Raw genomic sequence first — 3,314 nt, 5'->3', positions numbered from 1 at the left:
GCTCACAGCGGCTGCTGGCTGCTCACGCTGGCTGCTGGCTACATACGGTAGCCCATGGCAACCCACTGACACAGGGGCTGCAGCCTACGCCGTCGCCGGCGACGCTCAGCAGCCCAGCTCCAGGTTGAGCTGTTGTTCAGTATCTTAGCTGTAGAGGCCAGCGTCATTGGCCTTAATATGTGGGATCCGAATCGGGCCCTCTGGCGTCCCAAGCCAGCTCTTAACCAACACGCCACTCGGCCGGCCCAATTTACCATGATCTTATTAAGAAATGTAATCAGCTCTTGGCACATACATGAATACTCAATTAAAACAATGGAATGAGAACAAAATTCCATCATTCCTCTCAAAAGACCATTAAGTGTCAGAAAAGATATATCTTAAAAAATACTAATAACAGCTCTGGGAAATGATAAAGAGTGCCCAAACACAGGGATCCTTTAATGAGAGAAAGCAGATAGGACCAGGGACCAGATGTGCTAAGAGCCATGCAGTAGTGAGAAACACAGTTCTAGGGAACCCCAGCTCAGAATCAAGGAATACAAGGAGTGGAAGAGGCCAGGGGGAATCAGCAAAGGGATTATCAAGGGATCTGCAGTGGAGCAGCTGCTTTAGTCAGCATGCCCCTTCCTCTGTGCTGAGCTGAAACAGCACTGGGATCAGCCCCAGACTGAGGTGAGGAGCATGGGTACTAAGCCCCATGGAGCCACCAGATCCCAGAAGGTATGGAAATCTTCACACACAGGAGACCCCAAGTGCCAGCACAGTCACCCCTAACTGCTACAGTGACTGAAGGCAGTTTACAGTGAATAGGCCGACAGCCAGGAAGTCACAATTATAAAAAGAGCTAAATTAAGAATCACCGATTATTTGAGAAAACCATTATAAATTAAGATGCCAAAAGAAGGAAGACCACTTTAAAAGGAAGATTATTTAATTCCTAAGAAAGAATTAAGGTGACAAAAGAGTCATGAAAAAGAAATAATCAGAAATCTTAAAATTACTGAAACTTTAAAAAGTAAAAGGAAATAGACTCCAACGTGACTAGAAATAAAGGAATGTAAATTAAAATAATGTGATACCTTTTTTGTCCACTGGATTAACGTATTAAAAGAACTGGTAGAAATACAAAAAGATAAGAACTTTTTCAGTGTGGATGAGGTTGTAAATTTTCCATCTTTTATGGTAATGCAATTTGGCAGAATTCTTATGAAAAGGGCACATATCTTTGGATCTAAAAATTTCATTTCTAGAAATCCATCCTATAAAATACACATATGTATAAAGAAATATGTACAAAATAGTCACTGCAGCACTGCTTTAGTGGAGAATTGAAAATAAGCAAAGCATCCATCAGTAGGGGTACATATATTTACTAACTAATGGATACTAGTTAGTAAATATACTAATGAATAATGAATGCCATATGAGTATGGTCTTCTATAAGTTCATTGCCATAAATGAGATGAAGGTAGCTAATAATAAGCACAACATTATAATAAAAAAGGGCCATTTAAAAACCTTGATACTTACTGATACATTAGCACTATCACTGCTTGCAATCTCAGCTGCCTTTTCGATAATCTGTGTAAAAAAAAAATTTTAATTAGATTTTGGCTCTAGTATTTGTAAAATTTTAAATGTAAATGACTACAGTTGTACTTAGACTACAAGGCACTTCACATGATATGGCATTTCTATGCTCTATAATGTAAACATGAATTTTAAATTCAAAATGGTATTATGCAGTGATTCTCAATCTTCAAACTTCTGACAACTGAAAACAATGGCATTACTATAATTCCTAGGATGCACTAGGATTGTCTGTAGATAAAATGAGGAGTGGCTTGCATATGTATATGAAAAAAATATTTTTAGCATAGGTAAAGGTATTCTTGTTAAGAAAATGAAAAGGTATGTAAGAGTTACTAAGTATTGAATACGTTTTTGTCATTTCTCATGTTTTTCTCTGAATAATATGAAAAGTGTAAGTAATATCAAAAGAGAGCCTAAAAATATTTTTAAAGTCATTACGCTCTAATTCTTGAAAAGATAGGAATCCACTGGTCCAGGAGGAAGATCAGTGGTAAAGAATCTGAAAATCCAACTGAGTTTTCCTCTCTCTGCATTTCAGCTAATAGTAATACCTCCTCCTCACAGTTTTTAATATTGAGTGAGAAAACCAAACACATATCAGGTATTCAATGAATGGTAGACTTTTATATATTGATTATCCTGAACAAAGGGTATATCATGTTAACTCTTCTGTTGGTTCTCTCCGATAAGCTGTGAATTTCAATGCTATTGACTGGATTTTTCTTTTGGCTTACTGATATTTTTGTTTGGGTTGAGTTCTTTGTAAATTATCAATAAATGTTAAAATAAAAGAAAATTTTAAAAAAATAATAATAATCTGAAAATCCATATCCAATTACTCAGGTAATCCTAAACTAATAATCTGTCTGTATCCTCATGTGTAAACTATAGTGATAATTCCCATACTATTTCATAGTGTTGTTAATATGATAAAATGAGATATGATTATTAAAATTAAGCAATAAACAAAATCGATTTGAAAAGCAAAATGCATGCAAGTAAATACAGCAAAAAAACATTAAATAAAAAGAATACAGGGAACTTTCACTTTTTATATCTATATTACTTCATTTGTTTTACAATAATCATATATAAATTGTACTATTAAAGAAAACCCAGTAAGTATAAACATATTTACACATATTTAAAAACTAAAATTTTGATCTGAAGTTGATTTTCATAGATAGACTCTTCAAGGGATTATAAAGGCAAAAAGAAAGCTTAGTGACCAGCTGTAGATGACTTAAGCAATGTTGAAATAAAACATTTTAAAGAAACTGGACTTCTCTTAAAATATTAAATTAAAAATACTTATATTTTCACAGAATGTTATATTTGTAAAAATGCTTCAAAAAGCATCTCATTTAGTCCAAAATAAATTATAGCTGATTGTTGAACATACCATAATTGAACACAAAAATAGCCACACCTAGGACAGCTATCACAAGTAGCTACGTCTTGTGAATTCCTATTCTAAGGAATAAAGCCATGATATAAATGTAACAGATGAGTCAAAATGTACTTTTTTCTACTCAAGATGTAGTACTAAAGCATATGGTTCTTTACATATTTGGGATTTTTATTGTAATAGTCACAAATTTTAATTTGGTTGTATATATTATTGATCAGAAAAACATTTTAGAAAAATTTGAAATGAAAAGTTGCTTCTTAGGTGGCTAAAATTCAATTAAAAGGAATGTAAAGGGGCTGGCCAAGTG

At 33.9% G+C, this 3,314-nt stretch overlaps 1 protein-coding gene across 1 annotated transcript in view; it reads right to left on the bottom strand.

The window, feature by feature from the left end:
- Positions 1-3,314, bottom strand: part of PIK3CB (phosphatidylinositol-4,5-bisphosphate 3-kinase catalytic subunit beta) — a 103,466-nt gene that overhangs the window by 63,651 nt on the left and 36,501 nt on the right. Inside the window, exon 10 of the mRNA XM_019663910.1 lies at positions 1,534-1,584. Coding sequence (XP_019519455.1) covers positions 1,534-1,584 — 51 coding nt within the window. The remainder of the gene's footprint in view (positions 1-1,533; positions 1,585-3,314) is intronic.

This window comes from Hipposideros armiger, unplaced genomic scaffold (assembly GCF_001890085.2).
Source record: "Hipposideros armiger isolate ML-2016 unplaced genomic scaffold, ASM189008v1 scaffold_410, whole genome shotgun sequence".
Taxonomy (NCBI): Eukaryota; Metazoa; Chordata; class Mammalia; order Chiroptera; family Hipposideridae; genus Hipposideros; species Hipposideros armiger.
The sequence above is the reverse complement of the archived record's forward strand: the minus strand, read 5'-3'. Positions and strand labels throughout refer to the sequence as shown.